Source organism: Mytilus edulis, chromosome 3 (assembly GCF_963676685.1).
Source record: "Mytilus edulis chromosome 3, xbMytEdul2.2, whole genome shotgun sequence".
NCBI lineage: Eukaryota > Metazoa > Mollusca > Bivalvia > Mytilida > Mytilidae > Mytilus > Mytilus edulis.
In genome coordinates this window covers 91,930,459-91,954,635 of record NC_092346.1, presented here as the reverse complement: position 1 = coordinate 91,954,635, position 24,177 = coordinate 91,930,459, and the positions used below count along the sequence as shown (strand labels likewise).

Below are 24,177 nucleotides of genomic sequence, written 5' to 3'. Positions count from 1 at the left end.
GTCTCACTAGCGACTTGGTTTACGCAGTCTTAGATGTTTTGATAGGAGAATAGACGTCTAATCTGTAATTTCATCGATTGTTTCCATTCTTAACTTTTTACAAATAGACTTAATATGAATTTGATAAGCGGGTAATATACGGAGGCGCTAACCATTAACGCAAATCAGGTCTTGGTACTCTTGGGGTTTAAGCAATGTTAAGCAATTTCCAAGTTATCATTTTTAGCCGTTATTTGTCTTCTTGGTCGCAAACTAGATATAAACATCGTTTAAATACTGTTGCCTTTATATAATTCAAATCAGTTGGAGCGCCAAATCAAATACAAGGATTAGGAGCATATATTCCTAACTATATTTCTGCTATCTTTATCGTTGTCTGACTTTTCCAGTGATTTTACAATATATAAATGGTAAATATAAATCGGATTATGATACCTATAGGGACAAAATTGAACAAGCATCGATCTAGAGGTAGAAACTAAATCGTCAAACATACTAGGCCTACCATTTAGTGCTCAAGACACATATGCCGGCAACATAAGGCTCGTTACTTCCCCTAAGTTGAAAAACATTGGCAGACTTAATCCATTTGGTACACGTAGCAATCACTGAAAGAAAACAAATCGGAAATATTTTTAGCACAATCTGCCAATGCAGAAAACGGAAAGAGATTAAAAGAAAACAATAGTATAAACTTGGATGTGTATTTTTATGTGCTAGTGTTTAGGTTGTTTCATGTAATTATCCGTTTTTATTCTGTAGTTAGTCACGACTTCAGTTTTATCATGTATATTTATTATATAGTCATTTTATAAAATTTAATGTTTGCAAAAGTATGAATTATTCTAAATAATCAGGATGTTCTTATCCCAGGCAGAAAACCCTGGCCGTATTGGTCACAACTGTTTGGAACTATTGGTCCTCAGTGCTCTTCAACTTTGTACTTGTTTTTCCTCTCAATTTTTTTTCATCTGAGCGTCACTAGTCTTGTGTGGACCTGTTTAAACCTTGTACCTTTTGTTATTTTGTTAGCTATTATTTGTGTGTTTCTCTGTCCTATATTTTCTTCCATTTATTTGTATTGTAGTTATTTAATGTCGTAGTTCTAATGTTATATTTAACACTTTCATTAAAGCGGGAGGTTTGACATGCCACAAAACTAGGTTCAATCCACCATTGTTTTTCTTAAAATGTCCTTATCAGGTCAGGCAAATGGCCATTGTTATATTATAATTCGTTTATTTGTGTGTTACATTTTAATGTTGGGTTTCTTTTGTGTCGTAGTTCTCTTATATTTGATGCGTTTCCCTCAGTTTTAGTTTGTAACCCAGATTTGTTTGGGTTTTTTTTCAATCGATTTATGAATTTTGAACAGCGGTATACTACTTTTGCCTTTATTTACACAGAACATAACAGAGCACACTTAATACGAGGCAACACGAACACAACCGAAAACTAACGACCAGATTTATGCTTAACAAATCATCGAAAAATAAAAAAGTGTAATACAGAAATGTTACTAACATTAAAATGTGTCGGGGTTAAACGTGTGCAATGGACCATCTGCTTACCATGGACGGTGATTAAAGATTCAACATAAGACTGTAGCTTTCAATTTGAAAGAGGTTTTCTCATTACATTTGCACAAATCCCAATTCATTATAAGACTGTAGATGTCAATTTTGAAGAGATTATCTCATCACATTTGCACAATTCCTAATTCAACGGAATAAGTGTCTAGACATTAAAAGCATTAGCAATATTCTTTAACTTTACGTTTCCGCTAAAAAGATGATGTTCTCTCACTAAATAATTCAAAATTTTATGACTATGCTGAACGCATCTGTCCTATCAGATACAGTTAAGTTTGCCTCATATCTTGACTCACATCTAGAAATTGACAATGGGGGTCGGATGATTTCAGCTTCTCAATTGTGAACTTTCGATTTCTATGAAGCAACGTTCCAAAAGCGCCTGCATACGGAGTATAAATATGCCAATTGATATGTTATTATCTTGTTTGTATTTTCTATCATGCCTTACTCGATAGAGGGTTGCTGTCAATATGTCAGTGTGTTTGTATTGTCTTTCACTTTCTGGTGGCGTGTTTTGTATATGACTGACGTTGTTTATCATCTTAATAACGTGTTATATTATTCTTTTATTTGTCTTTATTAATATTACTTTTACTGTTAAGGTTGTTTTTTTATATATCCTTTTGACGTAACTCTGTGCTTATGTATTCCATCATACTTTTAACGACAAAATTATTTTATGATGTGACTCTGTACCTAGGTATCTTGTCATACCTGTTTACCTCTGTTTACCTGTACTGCAACTCCCTCCTATGTCAGGAGAACCACCAATCCTAGAATCGGTGTAATATCACTCGCGGTGATACTTTGAATGACAAAATTATTTTATTGATTTGTATTACTTTTACTGTTATGTCTGTTTTTGTGATATATAATTGACGTGACTCTGTTCTTATGTATCTCGTCATATTTTGAACCACACTATTATTTTATTTATTATTATTACTTTTACTGTTAAGTCTGTTTTTGTTAAATCTATTTTACGTGACTATATTTATGCATCCCGTCATACTTTGAACGACAAAATTATTTCATGTCTACCTGTGCGAATTTCAAAGGCGCAATTTTACACCAGTACTTAAAACCCTCCATCCTTTATGGGTGCATTTACACAGATACATTAAATTGTATAATATAAACAAAATGAGGATGTTAAATTTGATGTATGCCTTTTTGTGCTTCTTCTTTACATTTGTTGTTTTTATAGTGATTAAGGTTCATCATAACCTTTTGGCTAAAATGGCCGTATTTACACCCCAAATTTTACTCTGAGTACAGACTAACCTATACACTTGCAACAGTTTTAAGGGATGGCAGGAACTAGATATATAAATTTCAAATGCATTTTATGTTTCAGAAAATTATAAACTTTTCTAGATTTTGCTATCCATTTTTTTTCGTTCCTGCAGAAGGTGCAAAAATTAACTAAGAAGTGAAAACGATTGAGAAGCTCCCCTCATATAATCAATGTTGTGAGTAGTTTTGATTTAAATGGACAATAGATGGACAATAGACACCTGTAAACAATAGGTTATTTAACAGGTTTAAACTGTGTAACTGAGTGGACCGTATCAAATGAAACTCGGGTGTTTGTTTATTTTGCTATCTTCTGCAGACTGGAAAAAAATGAACATCAAAATCCAGGTAAGTTTTTAGTTTTCTGAAACGTAGACTTCATATAACTTTTATATATCTAGTTCCTGCCATGCCTTAAAACTTTCCTGGATGTACCAGTTTGTCTGTACTCATAGTAATTTTGGAGGTGTAAACACGGCCATATTTTTCAATTCATTATGATGAACCTTAAGATGATAACACAATGTTGACTGCTGTACCCCTATTTTCGTTTCGTCCCCGTGGGTACCACCAGCCTAGTAGTCAACACTTCGGTGTTGACATGAATATCAATTATGTGGTCATTTTTATAAATTTCCTGTGTACAAAACGTTGAATTTTGGGAAAAACTAAGGATTTTCTTATCCCAGGCATAGATTACCTTAGCATTATTTGGCCCAACTTTTTGGAATTTTGGATCCTAATGCTCTTCAACTTTGTACTTGTTTGGCTTTATAAATATTTTGATATGAGCGTCACTGATGAGTCTTATATAAACGAAACTCGCGTCTGGCGTACTAAATTATAATCCTGGTACCTTTGATGACTATTTACACCACTGGGTCGATGCCACTGCTGGTGGACGTTTCGTCCCCGAGGGTATCACCAGCCAAGTAGTCAACACTTCGGTGTTGACATGAATATCAATTATGTGGTCATTTTTATACATTTCCTGTTTACAAAACTTTGAATTTTGGGAAAAACTAAGGATTTTCCTATCCCAGGCATAGATTACCTTAGCATTATTTGGCACAAATTTTTGGAATTTTGGATCCTAATGCTCTTCAACTTTGTACTTGTTTGGCTTTATAAATATTTTGATTTGAGCGTCACTGATGAGTCTTATGTAGACGAAACGCGCGTCTGGCGTACTAAATTATAATCCTGGTACCTTTGATAACTAATTACCTATTGTGTCTGTTTGTTTTGTTCACGCATCGGTGACAATATAATGGAATTTGATGCGACTGTTATACAAGTGAGAGGTTTAGCTACCTATAAAACCAGGTTCAATCCACCATTTTCTATATTTGAGGATGCCTGTACCGAGTCAGGAATATGACAGTTCTTGTCCATTCGTTTTTTATGCGTTTTGATATTGTTTTTTGCCATGTGATTATGGACTTTCCGAATTGATTTTCCTTTGAGTTCAGTATTTTTGTGATTTTACTTTTTACAAGGAAGCTATTAAACCTGGAATTTCAAATGGTGAAGTTGAAATCATCCCTTCGTAAATTTTACAGACGCCATCACGAGTTGATTGACCGTTATGGAATAACCGTTTCACAGATGATATCGGATATGTTCCATACGTCCACTTACCTTTTCACTACGAATGTGACCTACCGAATTAGGGTATTTACCGGGTGTGTAATAACATGAATTACACGACGGGTGCCACATGTGGAGCACGATTTGCTTATCCTTCCGGAGCACCTGAAATCGACCCCAGTTTTAGTAGTTCGAGTTTTTTAGTCTTTAGTTTTCTGTGTTGTGTCGTTTGTCTGTTTGTCTTTTTTATTTTTTTAGCCATGGCGTTGTCAGTCTGTTTTCGATTTTTTAGTTTTACTGTCGCTCTGCTATCTTTGGACCCTCTTATACAAATAGTGATTCTAAACATAATAATGATCGTTTCAACAAATGAAAATACGTTTGAATATATCTGTTTTCTTAATTCAATCATTTTATTAGTAACTATGTTAGTAATTGATTGATAAACATTCAATGAAACGCTTTATGAAAATGTCTGATGAACGACAGCTTTCGATAAAAAGATCGATGTATGATGTAACCGAAAAGGACTTATGAATGCTTTTCTAATTGTACATCATCACCTTTTGATTAATTCATGATATGTCTAGACTTGGGGGAAATTAACAGCCTAACCAATTGGAAAAAAATAGGTAATGCACTATAGGTATCCATTTTTATTGATACGTGGTATGTATCAAGTTGAACCATTGACGTGTTTGCAAAAGCAGACAGGAATATAATCATTTCACTTTTTAAATTATAGGTAAATAAAAAACAGAGCAAACACTTGTCATCATTCGGTTTCCAATATTCTCCAATAACGTTTAGAAAAGAGGGACGAAAGATACCAAAGGGACGGTGAAACTCATAAATCGAAAATAAACAAACTGACAACGCCATGGCTAAAAATTAAAAAGACAAACAGGCCAACAATAACATAGAAAACTAAAGAATAAACAACAGGAAAGTTTATCCTCTTAACACAATTTAACATTCTAGACTCAAAGTTCGTCATACTAATTTTTTCAAGAAATTAGTTTCAACTCCTTTGGGCAAAGATTGCCTTAGATGGATTTGGCTAAAATGTTTATTGCATATAACTCTTCACGGTTCTAATTATAAGAACTCATACATTCTTGGCTTTCAAATACTGGACTTAAGCTTTCCAAATAGAAATCTTCAAAAGCATCGAATTTTTAAAGCCGTATTTTCTTTTATATAACACTTGACCGATATGACTCCTGGTTAACTATTTGTCAATGAAGGTGTCACCTGTCTTGTAGTCAGTGCTTCGGTACTGCTTTGACTTACTTCAGACCTTTAATTATTTGTTAAATATTTTAGATAGTATTAAGAAATTGGGATTCTAACCTCCCCATGTAGCATTCTGTACTACAAATGGTCCAAAAAAGCTCTTTGGACACACCAAATGAAATGATGTCATTTTCTTTTACCCAACAAATGTGGTGGACTGCTAATTTCTGAGAGATCTATCAGTTCAGTAGTCATAATCCGTCGGTTTGTACTGACATGATTTATAACATATAACAAAGAAAATTTGGTATGATTGCCAATGAAACAACTCTCCACAAGAGACAAAATGACACAACTCGAGGTCACCGTTCGGCCTTCAACAATGAGAAAAGCCCATACCGCATAGTCAGCTGTAAAAGACCCCGAAATGACAATGTAAAGCTATTTTCGTGTTCACTCCTTGTTTGTTTTCTCTCAATCGATTAATGACTTTTAAACATAAGTATAAGTAGCACAGTAGTATTTGCATTTAGTTTGCTCTTTTGTGTACCCTACTAAAGTAAATGTATCTGAACAGCGTGATTGGACAAATAAAACAGTATTAACCTAACATACTTTCCCAAACTGAGGAATGAATAAGGTGTAGAAAAAATATGAAATAATGTAACATACAGGTGGAAATGATTTTTTGTCATATTTTTCATTTTTATTTACTGCATTATAAAAGACATAAAAGCACTAGTGTTTTTAGATTTTTAACAGATAGCAAAACAGGTAAGCGGTCATGATACATATTCAAATTAATTACTGAATAGTATAATGAAGAACTTTAATTAACTGTGTTGGTAGAAATTTTGGCGTTGTTAGCAGTGGTGAACATTCTTAAAATGCTACAATTATACCTCTTTTGGACCAGAAAATACTACCGTGCCATCTATACTTCCATTGCCTTTATCGATAATATAAACAAAAACTTACGCTTATCACTATTCAGTTATTTTGCGTTACCATATACAAAGGTAAATAACTCTAGCTAAATTACGAAACTTGAGTTGAGATAAAAATAAAAAATAGAGATTGACTTTAACTTTCGTATCAAAATAGCCAAATGTATATGCTTGCATTTGTATAAGTGCTAAGAAATTAAGAAATTTAATAAACGACTACATTTCTATTTAGAAAAAGGACGCAAAAGAAGTTGAATTCAAAACGAGGCATGATTGTAGAAGTATTGTTTTTGATAGAAGCTATTTAAGTAAACAAACAAATAATCAAACATTGTCTATTTATGTTTTCTGTTTGTCAAGATAATCATTGTCTTGTTACGAAGCCAGATGCGTTTGCCTCGTTTTCTGGAAATTATGTGTAATTGTTTATATACAAAAATCACCTGAGCTGTTTATTGTCAAGCGTTAATTTTAATTCTTTATTAGTTCATGCAAGAACGCATTTATATATGCTGAACTGTGAGTAGGATTTTCAGGGAATCTAATTTTAAAAAGGAAAGTGTATTTTAAATGAATAGAGCGTAATTGTCGATTTGAATTTCCTTAATTACTTCATTCGAATACAATCGGAGTAAAAGGTGTTTCTCAAATTTTTCTTCCATAATCAAAATTGTTCAGATCTAGAGATAATTATCTCCATTCAACATTTATTAACAATTGTTTAAGATAATCATGATTATATCTAATAAGATTGAGACAATTCATGCTGCTAACCATTATATATATATATCCTTATCCTTACAAACCAAATTACAAAAGTATACAGATGATTGTACTTATTTCAATACAATTACGTATATTGTTATTTAGTGAACAAATTTTCTGGAATTCTTTAAATCTTAAAACTTCAAAGTTTCCTACAATGAAATGTAATCCATTGTTATCTAAAGTCATCAAAAGATGTACAATTAAAAGTGTCGTGATATTAATTAACAATAGATCAACAAAATCTAAATTGCACAAGATACAATTCATGTTTAATCTTTTTAAGGTTTTGCCATCTGCCAGTTTCAATTTTTATTTTTGTTTTCAGAGATCAAAGTTTAAATATATATATATATCTGTCATTACATTTCAACTGTTTCTGTCTTACAAACTCTTTAACTTCAGCTGATTGTTCCATGTAATTTATAATTAATTGAATTGTCATTTAAGTATACTATCATTGCAACATTTGAGCAATATATGTTATATGCATCTCATATAAACCTATTGTCACATGCCATATTTCAAGGGATGGATATAGGAACAATTAGCAAAAACAAAAAAAGTTAATGTTACGACATTTTAAAGTCTCAGGTGTGATATAAACCAAATACCAAATAATTTCATTAATTTTTCCTATTCATATTTCATGTTTAGTAGCACGCTACTTATAAATAATAAGAATTGTCTATTTAAATCAAAAAGTGTACAGATTTGAAAAGAAACGAAATGGTTGCGTTTATAAAAAAGTTAGTAGTGTTTGTATTTGTTGGATTATCCGTTACTTTCTGCAAGGGAAATTTGAATGAAGTAAGTCGATATCTAATATGTACTATGATTAACCTTTCTTTACACAATATTATCACATATTTTGTACTGATATGTACGTTTTTGCATGGCCAATAATAGCCGGAAGTCAAGGTTGGTTATCAGCCCTCGGGGCCGATATCGATATCAGCCCTCGAAATCCATATCAAGCCCCCCAGTTTAACTTCCGGTAATCTGTCAATCAAAGGCTATTTGTAAACAAGTTGAACACAATGAAAAGAAATTTAAAAAGTTACAAATGTACTGTAGAAGAAAAAAGTAGAAATCACAAAAGTTTCCGTAAAATTTTGACGTCATGAAGAATTTAGAAAATATATGACGCCACACTGGAATGAGTATCGATATAGGATTCTTCCTAAGCATTTTTTAACATTTGTAATTTAACACTTTAAAGTCGTTTAATATTTGCAATTCTTAGAAGTAATATGTTTATTGTTAATTATTTCTGAAACTTTTCACAAAACGTTGATAACCTACTGTGATACTTTTTTTTAACTCACATTGATACATTTATTTATTTTTTTCGTTGAATATCTTTAGATTTTTGATGAAATATCAAACATAATTTGTTGTAAGCTATTTGTTTTCTCCTGCTTGAAAATATGTGATAAATAGATTATAACATGTCATTTTCCATATGGTCCATGGTATCAGCCCACGACCCATATCAAGCCCTCGGGCTAAAGCCCTCTGGCTTGATATGGGAGTCTAGGGCTGATACCAGGGCCATATGGAAAATGCCATGTAATAATCTATAATTATATCCACTGTATTAATTCACCAAAGAGACGAGATCATATCAAAAGTACGCGAGCTGAGCGTTTTGTTACAATAAGACTCATCAGCAGTAGTTAAAACGAATATTTTGGAATAGAAGGTAATTCACAAATTTGGCTAGGATATTAAACATAAAACAAGGTTAGGTGATATATATTATCGTTTTCATTCTAGTGTATATCATGCTAGAACTTAAAATTAATAAATATGCTTTGATATTTAATTATTTTTAAATGCATATTTAATTATGAGTTCCATCGGCATGCCTTATAAACCATATGTACTGTGTGACAACTCTAGATTCCAATGACGAGGAAAGGTAACACTTTGCCACCGAAAGCTGAACTATTATTCAGTCAAGGTGGCCGAGTGGTGTAGAATGCTCCAGGCACAGTGCAGGCGATGTTGTCTCGATATCCTAAAAGCATCAGTTCGAATCCCGGCGAGGGGAGAACAAACATTTATTTCCGCACATTTGCAGATTTAACATTGTTGGGTTAGTGTTTAGAGTAATAATGAATATAATATGAGTTTTCAGTCGTGTTTCGCCTTCACTGGTGCTCAAATGTATGGATCTGTCGAAGAGATGTCACTTGTTTAGACGTGATTATATATGTTAGAATAACATGACATCAACATGAAAGTCCTAACTTGATAATAGGCTTTTGTATTTTAGGCTATGTACGATTATTTGCTTGACGATCAGACAGATACACAACAACAGCCAGGATATGCAAAAGGTGACCAGAAAGCAGAAATTATTCCTAATGATAAACAGGTGAATTTGCTATTAGATTTCAATTTAGACATGCACACATACATATAAATGCAAGGCATTTAACGCCATTGTTAAAATGTCTTGCGCCATCGAGAAATGACCCGCGCCATCGTTAAATTGGCCTCCGGCATCGTTCAAATTGTTATCGTTTTTATAGCCCGACGCCATTGATTAGCAATCATAATCAAATGCATGTAATTACATAACCCTTAGGCTTTTTTTTAAATTATAATCCAACAGTTCTAACGCCTTAGGGATATTCGGTAGATCAATAAACCAGACCAGTTCGAATGCTTAGCTCAAATAAAACTTCATAATTTCTACCCAGTTATCAACTATTAAAAAGTAAAATCACAAAAATACTTCACTCAGAGGAAAATCCAATTGGAAAGTCCCTAATCACATGGCAAACTCAAACGACAAAACACATCAAAAACAAATCAACAAGTACTGTCATATTCCTGACTTGGTACAGGCATTTTCGAATGTAGAAAATGGTGGATTAAACCTGGTTTTATAGCGTTAAACCTCTCATTTTCAACAACAGTCTCGTCAAATTCCGTTATATTTACAATGATGCTTGAACTTAACAAACATAATAAATAAAATAGTCAAAATATGGGTACAGCAGTCATCATCGTGTTACAATTTTAAAAGAACCAATTTATAATAAACTGAATACAAAGCATCTTTCAAATTAAAAACACACTCATTGATTCGTGTGTCTGACGTCAGAATATTTCCACGTTACAATCTCGTGGTTGTAAAACGTGTTTATTATTCCTGTATTTTTGTATAATGTAAATCATTTTAAAAAAGCATCTGATAATGGTTGTAGGAACTTTGTTCTTTAAAGAAAAGAAAATTGCATGGAAGATAATTTCTCAATATTCCTTGTATTACAAACTGTATATAAAGCCTTTCCCAAAGTATAAAGAGAGATAACCATAGGTGATTTTTGGTGATATCACAGAATTCAAAAATATTGTTCTGCTGGAATAAGTTTGCATTCAAAAGTGACTTTGCAAATTAATCAACAACAAAAAAAGGGCATGAAGAAAATGTATGCCTTTTATAAGATGTCCAAATGTTAGAACAACCTTTTCTATATTATCTATATTTGTTTCAATTCAAATCACGCGTTTTCTGGAAGGTAACAAAACATTTAATATTATATAAACACATATATTTGTTTATATAGATTAGACCGTTGGTTTTCCCGTTTGAATGGTTTTACACTAGTAATTTTGGGGCCCTTTATAGCTTGTTGTTCGGTATGAGCCAAGGCTCCGTGTTGAAGGCCGTACTTTAACCTATAACGGTTTACTTTTTAAATTGTTATTTGTATGGAGAGTTATCTCATTGGCACTCACACCACATCTTCCTATATCTAACAACTAGCAAAACGTTAGTAAATAAATAAATGCAAAACATGAATCAATTAATTCTCATACAAATTGAAGTATTTAAATAAACTCATCATAGATACCAGAATTGTAATTTGACATTTGTACCAGACGCGCATTTTGTATACAAAAGACTCATCAGGGACGCTCGAATAAAAAACAAATGATAAAAAAGCAAGGTAAAGGAAAATCAAATTAATACCTCTCTTTTGAACTTGAACTTTAGCCCTCCTTTATTTGTCTGTGTCTCATTAGCGACATGTGTTTGCAAATCTATAGTTGTCTAAAAAATAGTGTAAATGCTTCTTTATGTTTGTCGTCTATTACCGATTTTAATGTGATTACTTATTGAATGATACATGTATAGTTCAGCACACTCCTTAGCAACGCATCAACTCTTGCTTTTTTCGCGTTCATACGACTGATTTGATTTGTCTTTTTAAATGGATAAATAAGATCTGAACATCGGTAAACTAGTATAGTTCCTTATTTTTGTCATAGGACTGATGCTTACATAAGTTAATTAATTTTTTAATGTTTATCAATGATTGCGCTAAACAGATGTATATGTCACCCTTTGTGTTCCTTAAAAACAAATGTAAAGCAAAAAGGCACATAACTTCCAATCAGAAACGATGAACGAAATTCTGTCAGTTACCAATAAAAAGAAGGGCATTTGATTTAATACACAAACATGCAAAAAAAAACGGTCAGAAAATCATGATGACGTCCATGAAATTTTATAATTAATGAATAATATAAAAACAGAATTAATCTGAATATCTGTATATGATGGGTTATCACCCAAAAGGTAATAGTGTCTTACTATTTATTAAACAAAGATAAGAAAATTCAACGTCATAAGACACAAAATTAATTCTATTTAAAACAATTAACACGAGAACAAAGGACACACAATACCGATAGAAACATTCTTATAGATATTGAAAGCTAGTTCAATGGCTATAAAAACTAAAAAATAAGAAATGTTCTTCCGGAGACACTTGGGTCACAGTATTACTATCCGTCAGGACCACCGAGATCATCACCGGTTCTTTATGTGGTTCGTGTTTAGGTTTTCTGTGTTGTGTTTTGTTGTTTGTCTTTACCTTTTATTGTGGCATTATCAGTTCGTTTCCGCCCACTTTATGCTTGTAATACAAACTGTTTTATTAACAGTTATTAAATCATCAAAGAATGTAAATTCATCATGAAAATGAATACAGTCAAGTTTTTGTTTCAGAATTATTAATCTTCGCTTACTGAAGGTTTCCCAAGAAATAAAAGCCAAATTATATAAGGATATGATCTGCAATTAGAGATTTACGATATAAAATTAATACTGTTTAAAATTCAAAATGAGGGTCCTGGATTTAAGTTTGATGAAGATAATTATAATAACGCCAAATACATTCATTCATTAGAAGCGCTTTTCTAGATATGCCTTCATCGAGGTCGCTAAGGGTTGCACTTTGTAAATACAGCTGTTTTTCAAACCATGTCTTTTTTGGGGAAATATAGCATATTCATACATAATTTGATTACTTGACATAGTGGTTCCCAGATATGATCTATATGTTTCATCTCATAGCGACATAACTATGAACTGTTACCAGTATAAAAACATAATATAGCGGTGATAAAAGGAATAAAAACTAAAGGTAGGGGTAGTAAATGGTTTTAGTATAAGTTTAAACTCTAACATATTCAAGGCATATAAATGTTGAAAATATGTTGCATAGCGCTTTGTGTTGACCTTTGAAAATATAGTAGTGCATATCAACTTTTCATTCTAAGATATAATTTTTCACGAAACTTCATAGCAAAAGTGTCACCGTTTTAGCCGCAAAGTGAGTTCAAATAGGAAATTGTATTGTCTATATTTACAGAAATGCATCTTCAAACCCCAAAAGATGAAAAAGTATAATTATCTGCAAACGGGAACAGTTATATTTTTTTATTTTTTTTATTGTCAAAAAATATATCAAACTTATCTAAGCTCAACCAAACGGCAACTTCTCATTAACCGACTTTAGCAACATTTACTTATGAACAGGTTATACGTTTTCGAAATCTTTGATGAATTGTTGTTTTGAAATTATTTTTTTCATAATGTTTTCGTTTTTGTAAACGAACACCTCGTTATTTCTTTTTGTCATATAAAAGTTCAAACTTCAACATAATCTGTCAAAACCTTAAACACCCAAACTGCTATAAGTTTACTCAGAATTAGTTTACAGGGAAAACGGTACTATTTATTCTTCCATAGGCGACAGTACTAACAACTCCTAAATTTACCACTTGTTATAATAAAAACCTGGATAAAACAGTTATGTGTGGTGTTAATACTTTATTATTCTATTTTAAAAATTAAAGCCAAATAGTATCATGACCAATTTCCAACGGAGCTTGTTTATGTTTTCCATTCCCACCGTCATGTTACACCAATTTTTGGAAATTTTGGAAGCCGTTTCGAATAATTCTCTAGAAAATATTTCAATAGGTTTTAAAATTTATATTGTAAATTTACACAATGCAGTTATTCAGATAATTTAAAAAATATATTGTACCCTTACATCCAACGCTCCTAATTTGACTTCCTTCACCTGCCTTGGGTACACAAAAGGCCAAACTAATGCTGGGAAAATGTAATACTACCGTTTTCCCTACAGGCTAAAGTAGTGAAATAGTTAAGTATAAATTTCCTTAAATTTCCATTTCAAGATACGATAAAACACATAATATAAATCACATTCAAAAATTATGTGTAAACTTAAAGACTTTTTTGCTAATTAATGTTTTATAATTTATTTTCAGTATTTCTTTAAAAGAAGAAATCGTGGAATATTCTGGGTTAATTCAAAAGGTAGATCTGGTTGATAATAAAGAGAAATCGACGATGATTATGACGAGTGTTTGAAATACGTCAGTGAAGACTTGAAATAACTTAACTCCACGAACTAAAGGGACGATACGAAGTAATAAAAGCGACAAAAATTATATGTGCATTTTTTTATATTTTTTCCAATTATTTATAGTGAAACCTTACCATTTAATGCTAAATATACAAATTATATTTCAATCAGAGTTGGAACTTATAGGGAAAACGGTACTATTTATTCTGCCATAGGCGAAAATACTAACATTTTCTAAATTTACCAGTTTTTATGATAAAAACCTGGATAAAACAGTTATGTGTGGTGTTAGTACTTTATTACTCTATTTTGAAAATTGAAGTAAAATAGTATCATGACCAATTTCTAACGGAGCTTCATTATGTTACCCATGCCCACCGTCATTTTACACCAAATTCATTAAATTTTGGAAGCCTTTTAGAATAATTATCTAGAAAATATTTCAATAGGTTTTAAAATTTATATTGTAAATTTACACACTGCAGTTATTCATAGATAAAAAAAAAAATAGTGTACCCTTACATCCAATCACAATCCTTCACCTGTCTTGGGTACACAAAAGGCCAACCTAATGCTGGGAAAATGTAATAGTACCGTTTTCCCTATAAGTTTCCAACAGATACATAATTCAATAAGAAATATCAAAAGCTACCTGAGGTTTTGTTCATCAAATCAAGACAATATTATTTACGAAACAAACATAAATCAATTATCTAAACAACAAAACAATGAAATACACACATAATAGTCGATTACTCATGCACACAATCGAACAATCAAATCAAATCAACTTACTGTGTACTTTTTAATTAAGTTCTCAACCAATACTCATTCCATCAATTGTTATATATACGGCAAAAAACAAACTGAGGGAGTCCTATGAACATCGAATGGAGTAAGATCGGTTGCGTCGACAAAGTAACAGCCTTTACGATGCATGCATACTCTACCATGAGAATACAAAATCCTCCACAATGTCAAATTCAGTAAAAAGACATCATGTCTTTTTTTGTTGTGATGTTTCATTTTAATTTAAATAAGAGTGAAGGTTGGTAACTGTGAAAACGTTTAAACCCGCTGAATTTGTTTGCACCAGACCAAAGTCAGGAATCTGATGTAAGAATTAAATTGACAATCTGGTATTCCTACGTCCAAACGTGTATCATTTGATAAAGATGACATCTGGTAAAACACAAGTCATTCATGGCAGTATTAAATATTTCATTGAAAACAAACTGAGGACATAGCTTGTTTGTATGAAATACCTAGTAGAACGCTCCGTACAAACAACGGTACATTGCCGGGTAAGCTGCATTTTCTACAAATGATTTTTTTTTTATTTAACAAAATATTGTCCGCAGTGACAGCAGGATTTAAGCAATACTGTGACATTGTTTGCTCACGTCGTGGCATTTATCATATGTGGTTTCGTGAGAAATTATGGAAAACTTTAAATTAAGGTTATTTTAAGTTAGTTCCATCAAAATCTTCAATTTTCCAGCCTTTACACCACCAAACACATGAAAAATTAAAACCCAATCTTAACGAAATAATCCACAATTTATTTTTCGTCACAAAAATGGAACCATTTGCTACAAAATGTATTGCTTTGTGATATATGTCTACACATCTTGTTTGAATGAGCCCGAAAATTAAAACAAGCTACATCGAAAAAGTAAAATATATAAAAATAATGGACTCCGAAGAACATCCTAAAGTCCCAAAGCAAATGGAAAAATCAAAAACTCAAACACATCAAACGAATAGATAACAAATGTCATATTCCTGACTTGAAGAACAAGTGATCAGTAGGCAACATCTGTTGTTGAATGCAGAGGAAAAGGAACCAAATGTGAACAGGTACATTGAATATTGATAAGTTACTTCCATTAACTATCCACACTTTTCGCTTTTGTTTGTCCGTTATTTATTTTCGTGGTAGTGTTCCTTTTGGTTGTATTACTTTTGTCGTGACTCGGTAGTTTTGCATTCCGCCATTGTCCTTTTGACTCTGTTTCTAGTGAAGTTGGGTCATGGTGAGCAACTGGGATACAAAACAGTTTGTACAACGTTGTTTCTATTTCTTTAGCATTGTATTTTATGAACTATCAAAAACAAACACTTTTTATCAGCATCTTTATCAATAAAGTTGAGAATGGAAATGGGGAATGTGTCAAAGAGACAACAACCCGACCAAATAAAAAACAACAGCAGAAGGTCACCAACAGGTCTTCAATGTAGCGAGAAATTCCCGCACCCGGAGGCGTCCTTCAACTGGCCCCTAAACAAATATAAACTATCAAAGAAAAAAAGTATGCTTGTTTGAATAATACACCTTATCGCTATTTAGTCCATTCCGGGAAAAACAGTCATTTATACAACTTCCTGTTTTGGGTCACCGGCCGAAAAATGGAGGTCATCAGTAGTGAGCTGAGGGAGAAAAAACCTTAGAAAGTGATCATCAAGAAACTTTGTTATAGTATGATCCACTTTTTTCGAAATTAAAATTGAAGTAAAAAAATATTTTGTTTGAAGTATTTACGGTAGTTTAAACAGGTCTCATTAAAAAGTATCATGCATGGTGAATTGTTTAAACAGGGTCCCAGATAGCTTCAACTGGATGAAAAAGTTGTGTAATTTTAGAACTTATCCGGAATGGAATAAATAGCGATTAGGTGTATTAAAAGTCAGTTGTGTTGTATGTTTACACAGTTTTGGCATCAGGGTTCCAATTATTGTCACATTAACGTACATATATGTTGTTTTGTTTGTGTTACTCAAACATTGTTTTCAATATAAACAACTGTCATTCAAGTGGTAATTTGACCGACTTATGAAACACGTTTTATCCCAAAAACATTATTGAAAAATAACCTTATCAGGTCGGGAATCTAGCAATTATTTCCAATTGTTCCGTTGGCTGATAGCGTGTAATTCCGTCAGTTTGCACAGTAGTACCTGATTGTAATTTGTATATCTAAATCAGAAATATGTGCTGACATGTCATTCGAGTAAATGCATTGTATCATTTGCAGGCTTAGCATATATATTTTCAAGTTCAGTCTGAATCCTTGGAGTCTTCTTTTTTTATGATAAAAAGGGTACTTTTCAAATAGTGTATAAAAAAGAAGATGTGGTATGATTGCAAATGAGACAACTATCCACAAGAAACCAAAATGACACAGACATTAACAACTATAGGTCACCGAACGGCCTTCAACAATAAGCAAAGCCCATACCGCATAGTCATCTATAAAAGGCCCCGATAAGACAATGTAAAACAATTCAAACGAGAAAACTACCGGCCGAATTTATGTAAAAAAAATGAATAGCATGTTGTATCAATATTTTGAACATTTGTTGTGGCGAGTGAGGTTAAGATCATATAAACAAAACTAAATGTTATGTCATACTTTATCAAGAGTTTTATTTGGAGAAAAGTGTTGATGGTAGAACAGAGCGACAAAAAAGCTTACTTGATTCTGTGCTAGTACGATTTTATTGTAATGATTAGTTACAAAAAGTGCGCTATGTATTTGTAACTAATAGTTATCAAAAGTACCAGGATTATAATTTAGTACGCCATACGCGCGTTTCGTCTACATAAGACTCATCAGTGACGCTCATATCAAAATAGTTATAAAGCCAAACAAGTACAAAGTTGAAGTTAAAATATCTTAATTATTATTTCCCTCATTTTATAACTGTTGCTTTTTGAACAAGTATTAATTAGCATTTCTCCTGAAACAACCTATTTTTGTTGTGCCTCAAGGGGACGAATTGTATTGCGATATTGATTGAACCTGTTAGTTTAGTACTCCTGTTGATCACTTATGGGTGCGTCTTTGACAGCGTTGTTGTAAGTGTGAAGACACAATTTCGAAACAAGTTATCCGTACATTCTTTCAACATATTTCCAAATTAACACCTAGATTATATAAGGACTTGTTATGGTTCCAGAAATTGTTATTATATCTCACAGAGTATTTAAAGGGTTTTACAACACTTTTTAGTTGTTTTGTTTCAAAGAATATAAATTTCATTGATCAATTATCTAACGATTCACGTAAATAAGCGGTTTTTTCAGGAATCAGGACATTAAATTAGTATCATATGTCAATCAATGATCTCTATTGAATCCAATTGTTTATCACCGAGTCCATTGGGGCATGCCATTACAATACTCTAAACAAAAGACATTTGATAAAATATGTGTATTATATGTCTCTGCTTAAACATAGCACGCAGTCACCATAGCAAAACTTGATTGATAGTCATAAATATTATTTTGATTTGCTACTGAACATTAGACAGCAACTGGTCGCCTTCCTCAGTATCATGTTGCTAAAGGCTTGTCCAACCTTATGATATATAGATTGTTGTCCCCAGAGACAACGCCTCCATCACTGTCGTTTGTCCCTATAGACAATATGTTAAAGACTGTTGTTTGTCCGTATAGAAAAAGTATTGGTATTAATATTTTGTTATTAGTAAATGAAAAGCAAACTAAATATTGTTGTTATATCGATGTTAGAAGATGTTTTATGAATGCCAATGAGACAACTCTCCATCCAAGTCACAATTTGTAAAAATAAACCATTATAGGTCAAAGTACGGTCGTCAACACTTAGCCTTGGCTCACACAGAACAGCAAGCTATAAAGGGCGCCAAAAATTATTAGTATAAAACCATTCAGACGGTAAAACTAACGGTCTAATCTATATGAAAAACGAGAAACGAGAAACAGTGATGAACCACATCAACAAAAACAACAGATTCCTGACTTAGAACAGGTGAAAACAAATGCAGCGGATTTAAACGTTTTAATAGGTACCAACCTTCGCCCTTTTTTGAAACAATAAAATATATGAAACAATAGTTTAACCTCACAACATAGTAAGACACAATATACAACATAAAAAGACACACTAGTCTATAAAATGTCAATTGAATAGGCTTTACTCAATCAAACGACTTATCAACACAAGTGAGCATAGACTGAACAAATAATGTTGATCTATGATACAATGTAAAAACAAATATACATTTACACATTCACGGATCTACAATCAGTCGATATCTGTATCTTGGCATTGCACAAGGTCATGGTTTTCACTGACTGTTTATGACTTCTTTAAACTAAAGCCATTGGATGTTGGATGTGTAATGATTGAAAATGTCAAAGATGCATGGTTTTTTAGTAGTTAATTTTGGCTTTGAACCAACTGCCAGTAACTGCAAGTGCCCTAAGATCTGTACTTAGTGTCTTTTTGTGGTTGGGATGCACAAGTACCTGGCCATGTTCATTCTGTGTTTTCCTAGATGTATATCTATGTGTACCCATCTGATGAGTTAAGCCTTTTTCAACTGAATTTTAAGTTCATTCTTATGTTGTACTGTAATACTTCCTGTGCACCTGTGATCACCCCCAGTTTTTGGTGTGGTTCGTGTTGATTAGTCTTTAGTTTTCTATGTGTATTCCGTACTATTTTTGACTGATTGTCTTTTGGTTTTTTCGCCATGGCGTTGTTAGATTATTTTCAATCCATGAGTTTGACTGTCCCTCTTGTATCTTTCACCCCTCTTTTACACCACGGTACCAGATAAGTTGAGGGTCGGGAACCCGCTTACATGTTTAACACCGCCATATTCGGTATTTATGTGCTTGTCCCAATTCAAGAGTCTTTAATTCAGAGGTGACTGTTTGTTGCTGTGTTACGTAATTGTTTTTATTTTATTTTTTTTTGTGAATTGTTTTACATTTGTCATTTCGGGACCTTTAATAGCTGACTGTGTGGTTGGTGTTTGCGCATTTTTGAAGGCTTTGCGGTGACCTATAGTTGTTAGTTTCTGTCTCATTTAGTCTCTCGTGAAGAGTCGTCTCATTAGGTATCATATCACATCTTCTATTTCAGATAAATCATGTATCTGTCATAAATTTTCATTTGTGTGATATGAATTTCCAAAATGTCACAAATAATACGGAACAGCTGTTAGCAGACATATTAACATTTGCCGTAAATGGCACTTTCTGATTTTTTTTACTAATTTTTTTTTGTCATTCGTTAATTGTGTTTTGTTGATTAGGTTATAATATTGAATGTCAAAAAATAGGATTACCAGTTCTTTCTAAAGTTGCACACAATCATGACGACTAAATGTGGTTTATCAATCGTAACATTTCTTTTTGTAATTGCGTTTTGTGAAGGATATCCTTATTATGTAAGTTATATTGATAAAACATTCTCTTTTAATTTAGAAGAATAATAGTAAAAGTTATTAGGAGCAATATATTTTCCATGCATGCGCCAACAATTAATTTTATTTTTTATTTTCCTTACATAGAAATTGTAAAATTCTTTACAATTTTCACTGCGAAACGTTATGTTATGGGAGACTTCAATGTGACAAAAACATTAAAATAAAAAAAATGAATGATTTGTTTTACAGGTTTTATTTAGTGTTAATATCTTAAAAACAGTTGTATTTCGTTATGTAACATCGAAACTAAACAGAATACTCAAAACCTTATACAATTTTTTTGATTATTTTCTCTTCGACTTACAAACGGAGAATCCAGCACATTTTCATGAAGGAAGCTCTGATTTGTTTGTTCTGTAGCTTTATTGACATATGTTAAAAATCATAACAATTTATGTTTAATTGATGGGTCCAATATGTTTCTGTTTTGGTTTTTTGGTTTTTTTTAACAGCGATTGTGTTTACTTGTTGTGCTTGTGTCTTCAAAGAAGTTTTGTGTCTACAATTTGGTGGGTTTTTTTGCAAGAAATATGTAAAATTCTTGCGATACGAAATCTGCATCACTATTCGTTTATTAAAAAGGGTATTTCATACATTTAATCCTGATATTCATTGTTATCGCACACATTCTCTGTTCATTTTCTTTAATTTTTTGCTCTTTTTATCTTTGGAATTTCCTGAAAGTATGCTTTTTATTGGATTATCTACTCATCTGTTCAGTTTGTTTTTTTCTTTTCGTTTAAACTTTTGCAAGAAACGGACACCCTGGGTGTGGGATTTTCACGCTGCGTTGAAAAACCAAATTGATGGCCTTCTGCTGTTATCTGCTCTTTGATCGGGTTGTTGTCTCTCTGACATATCACCCATTTCCATTCTCTATTTTAGAAAACAGTATTACATGAATTTATATATTCTGGAATGTGCAAATTTAACAAATAAAAAGAAAGGTATGTTTATGGAACATCATATTAATTAAATCAGACGAAATATTTCATTTGTTATAATGGAAAATAATCGGCATTAGTACTGAAATTTTAGCACTTTCTTAATTCTGGTGTCTATGCTGAGATTATTTACAACCGCTGGGTCGATGCCACTGCTAGTGGAGTTATAATTCCGCGAGGATATCACCAGCCCAGTAGTCAGCACTTGTCATCATTGATTTGGTCATATTTATGAATTGACTGTTTATAAAACTTTTAATTTTTTGAAATGCTAAGGCTTTTTTCCTCATGAATAGCTTATCTTAGCTGTATTTGGAAAAATATTTGTGAATGTTGGTTCTCAATGCTCTTAACTTCATACTTGATTTAGCCTTTTTAACGTTTTTGGATTCGAACGTCACTTGTGAGTCTTTTGTAGACTATGTCGTAAATACAAAATATAATACTGGTATCTATGATGAGTTTAATTACCACTGGGTCGATGTCACTGCTGGTGGACTTTTATTTCCCTGAAAGTATCATCATCCCAGTAGTCAGCACTTGTGCTGACATGAATGATCATTGATACGGTCATATTTATAAATTAACTGTTTCAAAACTTTTTAAACATTTTAAACAATAAGGCTTTTCTACCTCAGGAATAGATTACCTTAGCTGTAAACCTTTCGGAATTGCTATCCTGAATGCTCTTCAACTTCATAATTGATTTTGCCTTTTTAACTGTTTTTAGTTCGAACGTCACTGATGAGTCTTTTGTAGACGAAACGCGAGTCTGGTGTAAATACAAAATTTAATTCGGGTATATATGATGAGTTTATTCAGTATATATCTGCATGTGCCCGAAAAAACTTTTTTTGATACATGCACTAACAAAATACTGGGTCAATAGATTATTATGTTCGCTTAATAAAGGTTTTCCATGAAAGAAGATTCATAATAACAAGGGATATGCCAAAAATATTTGTAAAACAGAATATAAACTTTTTTTTTTTTAATAATTGCTTAGATTTTAATCATATATAGTTGTATATCGTTTCATTTATATTTTTATTGCAGCCTTCATATGGATCTATGGCAGACGGTGGAAATCCTGACACCAATGTAGATATGGTGCATCCTGTTATTGATGCCTATCAAATGATGCAAGCACTGCCTACAAAAGCACAGGTAAACAATGCACTGCTTAACTATGAATTTGTGATTTAAAATTAATCATTTATTAACTCTGTTACAATTTTAGGATTCATTTGAAGGGTCTTATACAAGAATTGTTTGTAAATATAACCCTATCACATATCAATGTCTTTTCCCTGACAGAGGGTTGTCATTGGTTGTCGTAAACGAGATCTTTTTTATAATTTTTAATTGTTTATTATTTTTTTTATTACTATTATTATTATCATTATTATTATTGTTGTTTTTATTATTATTATTTTTTTTTCTATTATTATTATTATTATTAGTAGTAGTAGTAGTAGTAGTAGTAGTAGTAGTAGTAGTAGTAGTAGTAGTAGTAGTATAATTATTATTTTTATTATTATTCTTATCATTATTATTATTATTATTATTATTATTATTATTATTATTATTATTATTATTATTATTATTATTATTATTATTATTATTATTATCATTATTATTATTATTATTATTATTTATTTCATTACTGTTATTTTTTTTCATTTCAATTAATGCATAATTCGTCTTTAATGCGCATAATTTTCAGACATTTGTATATTCCCGAAAACTTTAAATTTGAATCGCTATCTCGCAAATACATGGGAGGGTGATAATAAATGTACGTTTCGGCATACCACATTTTTCTTTAGATCTTTTTTTGTGATAACTTTTCATATAATGCTACTCGCTTGAGATGGAAAATTATCGCTAGAAACTATGAAGGCACGTGGCGTTGCTAATAAAATAGATATGAAATTGACAACGTCGTCATGGGTAAAATATAGATAAACAGATTATCGTTGGTCATCTCAACTCGATTGTTTTTCTCGTTTTCGCCGAACCATTGATAAAATTGTGATTATTTTTCAATTCAATATGTGTTTATCAATTTATATTAAACTATTGTGAGCTATTTGTAAAGACTGTCTCATGCTCACATTCGATCAATCTTGTTCAACGAATCTTTTTGTTTTCGTTTTCACGGTGGGAAATTACCATGTGTATTACTCCTACTCTTACCTAAACTTAAAAACTTTAAAACTCAAACCTAAACCTGTTAAAATTATACCGATGTTATTAAATTAATAACATCAAAGGCTGTGTTAGTTTCAGAGTAATCAGTTATAATTCTTATTTCAGGGGTTTTCTCGAGTCAATCGCGGACCTTTTGGACTGAACAAAAATGGAGGATGACTGTGAAGTAGAGGATTACGTAGTTAATATATAAGTGGACGCTTGTTTTCATGACAAATCAATATAAAAATGAATAAAACCATTAAATGCAAATTATATATTTGAAGTACAGTATCTGTTTTATATTTGAATAATTCTTCGTCACCTTATGTTTGTTTGTGATTTTGTTAATAAAGTTTGATTGTGTATTTTCATGTGTTTCTTTTTCTTTAATTTGTTTCTAGTTATACATTATTTCGAGAAGACTTTACTTCGTAAATATCTTATTCCAGATCATATCCCTAGCTATTATGAATCTACTTTCATGGTAAACCTTTATTTAGTGAAAACTATTAATTTTGAAACAAATATTTGACTTTATTCAATAATCATTATGAGAGCAGTTTATTGGATGATTAAAGAATTGTTATTAATACAATATATATAAAAAGCCAAACGAGAGACAGAAGGTACCAACGGTATGGTT

The 24,177-nt window shown here is 31.8% G+C and overlaps 1 protein-coding gene across 1 annotated transcript; it reads left to right on the top strand.

Moving 5' to 3' along the window:
• Positions 1 to 8,081: 8,081 nt before the first annotated feature.
• LOC139517760 (uncharacterized) lies at positions 8,082 to 23,899 on the top strand. Its single transcript, XM_071309144.1, has 4 exons — positions 8,082 to 8,239; positions 9,711 to 9,812; positions 22,395 to 22,505; positions 23,658 to 23,899. The coding sequence occupies exons 1-4, from the start codon at positions 8,159 to 8,161 to the stop codon at positions 23,709 to 23,711; spliced, it is 348 nt and encodes a 115-aa protein (XP_071165245.1). The 5' UTR covers positions 8,082 to 8,158; the 3' UTR covers positions 23,712 to 23,899.
• Positions 23,900 to 24,177: the final 278 nt, after the last annotated feature.